General features: G+C 50.6%; 1 protein-coding gene across 1 annotated transcript; it reads left to right on the top strand.

Moving 5' to 3' along the window:
• The first annotated feature begins 402 nt into the window (after window positions 1–402).
• Window positions 403–2,298, top strand: Pigm (phosphatidylinositol glycan anchor biosynthesis class M). The gene has a single exon (XM_051186315.1). It carries the CDS (start codon window positions 531–533, stop codon window positions 1,800–1,802), a length of 1,272 nt encoding a protein of 423 aa, XP_051042272.1. The 5' UTR covers window positions 403–530; the 3' UTR covers window positions 1,803–2,298.
• The last annotated feature ends 334 nt before the right edge of the window (window positions 2,299–2,632 follow it).

Genomic DNA, 2,632 nt, shown 5'->3' on the forward strand with positions numbered 1-2,632 from the left:
CGACAACTACTTTAGGTTTATTTCTTTCCTATCTATATTTTTCGCTCAGTCCTCCAAGCCGGCTGTGGGGGATGCAGCCGGCAGGTCCCAGCTCACTCTGTGCCTAGAGTCGTCCTCGGATGCCCCGACCTGGGAGAGCGGCAGCACCGATTACTAAAACACCAAGCTCACCCAACCGCACAACACCTCAGCCACTCCGGGATTTCCGGGCAGCGGACATTTGTCCCAAGGAGGGACCGGAAATCCCGCCTCCGCCGGAAGGAAGCCAGACAGCCAATCCCGAGGAAGGTAATTGCTCCGCTGGGGACAACCCAGAATCAGCGCGAGGCCGGAAGCAGCGTGTGGGGGGCGGGACGTGGTGCCGGAAGTGCTCGTCCCTCGGTTGTTTGTGTTTGCGGTGCGGCGGCGGAGATGCTCCGGGAGGCGGAGTGGGGTGAGCTGGAGCTGGAGGACGGCTAGAGCGGGACAGCGAGCGGGAGAGCGGCGCAGTGTGGACCGGGGCCGGCCGGGCGGCTTCCCGCAGTCACGCCATGAGCTACACCAGGCACTGGGGGGAGTGGTTCCTGAACCTGCGGGTGCCCCCCGCCGGCGTGTTCGGCGTGGCCTTCCTGGCCCGGGTCGCCCTGGTTTTCTACGGCGTCTTCCAGGACCGGACTCTGCTCGTGAGGTACACCGACATAGACTACCACGTGTTCACGGACGCCGCGCGTTTCGTCACGGAAGGGCGCTCCCCGTACCTGAGGGCAACTTACCGCTACACCCCGCTCCTGAGTTGGCTCCTCACTCCCAACGTCTACCTGAGCGAACTCTTCGGCAAGTTCCTCTTCATCAGCTGCGACCTCCTCACCGCCTTCCTCCTATACCGCCTGCTGCTGCTCAAGGGGCTGGGGCGCCGCCAGGCCTGTGGCTACTGCGTCTTCTGGCTGCTTAACCCCTTGCCCATGGCCGTGTCGAGCCGAGGCAACGCGGACTCCATCGTCGCCTCCCTGGTGCTTACGGCCCTGTACCTGATAGAGAAGCGGCTGATCGCGTGTGCCGCGGTGTTCTACGGCTTCGCGGTGCACATGAAGATGTATCCGGTGACCTACATCCTCCCGATCGCGCTCCGCCTGCGGCCCGAGCGCGAAGACGACGAGAGCCTCCGGCAAGCCCGGTACTGTTTCCAGGCCCGTCTCTACGATTTCCTGAAGCGGCTGTGTAGCTGGGCCGTGCTGCTCTTTGTAGCAGTTGCGGGACTCACGTTTTTTGCCCTGAGCTTCGGTTTTTACTCTAAATACGGCTGGGAGTTTTTGGAGCACACGTACTTCTATCACCTGACTAGGAGGGATATCCGCCACAACTTTTCTCCGTACTTCTATATGCTGTATTTGACCGCCGAGAGCAAGTGGAGTTTCACCCTGGGGATTGCCGCATTCCTGCCACAGTTCATCTTGCTTTCGGCCGTGTCTTTTGCCTACTACAGGGACCTTGTCTTCTGTTGTTTTCTCCATACATCCATTTTTGTGACTTTTAACAAAGTCTGCACCTCGCAGTACTTCCTTTGGTACCTCTGCCTTCTGCCTCTAGTGATGCCTCTAGTGAGGATGCCTTGGAAAAGAGCCATAGTACTCCTCATGTTGTGGTTTCTAGGGCAGGCCTTATGGCTGACTCCTGCGTACATTCTGGAGTTCCAAGGAAAGAACACCTTCCTGTTTATTTGGTTAGCTGGTTTGTTCTTTCTTCTGATCAACTGTTCCATACTGATTCAGATTATTTCCCATTACAAGGAGGACCGCCTAATAGAGAGAATCAAATATGACTGATGTGTGTTCTGGACTTCTATTCCTATCTGACTGTACGGAAGTTTTTCCTCCCTGAACATTCTAAGGACTCTGGTGAAAGTTCCCTTGTTCCAATAGAAATTAAAACCAGTGTTGGCCTTATATATAAAGGGACCCAGTAATCGAGGCCCATCCTTTACAAAGTCTTAGGACTCATTCATTTGATGAGAAAGTAAAGGTTTCTTGTTTGACAGTTGAAAAGCCGATGAAACTAGAAGATGCTAAAATGCTTTTTGTACAATAGAGAAATAGACCTAAGTTTCTTAGCAGGGTTTGTTCTCGTTACCCTGTGCCACCGTTGTACCTTCGGCCCTCACCTTTTCCTTCTGCAGTTCTGACAGCTGTGGAAATTTACAAAGTTCCCAAAGTACAACATGTTTACATATAAAATAGTACCATTACCGTGCTTAGTTCGGAAAGTTTAACATTCTTGTATTACATGTTGGGGCTTAGAGATAAACAGTCCAAAGAATTTGAATTGTGATCATGTATTTGTTTTGCAATTAATTTTTTCAGCCTTAATACAGTTGATACTCGTTTTATACAAAAAATTTAAACTCATCCATCTTTTAGAACTGAGTTTTTTTTTTAAAGAAATTGAACATTATATTTATATGCTTATTTTTTCTAATATCTAAAAAAGGTTTTCATCTAGAATTTAAGCTGAGTATTGTCTATTGTAAAAGTAGTAGAATTTAGGTGATAAAACCTAGTTTGCTCTATTCTGGTTTTGTCACTTAAATTGTTACATTGTTGATGAGGCATCTCCCAGCTTCAATCTTATACTCTGAAAATGCAGCAGTGGGAAGGAA

Source organism: Phodopus roborovskii, unplaced genomic scaffold (genome assembly GCF_943737965.1).
Source record: "Phodopus roborovskii unplaced genomic scaffold, PHOROB, whole genome shotgun sequence".
NCBI classification, from domain to species: domain Eukaryota; kingdom Metazoa; phylum Chordata; class Mammalia; order Rodentia; family Cricetidae; genus Phodopus; species Phodopus roborovskii.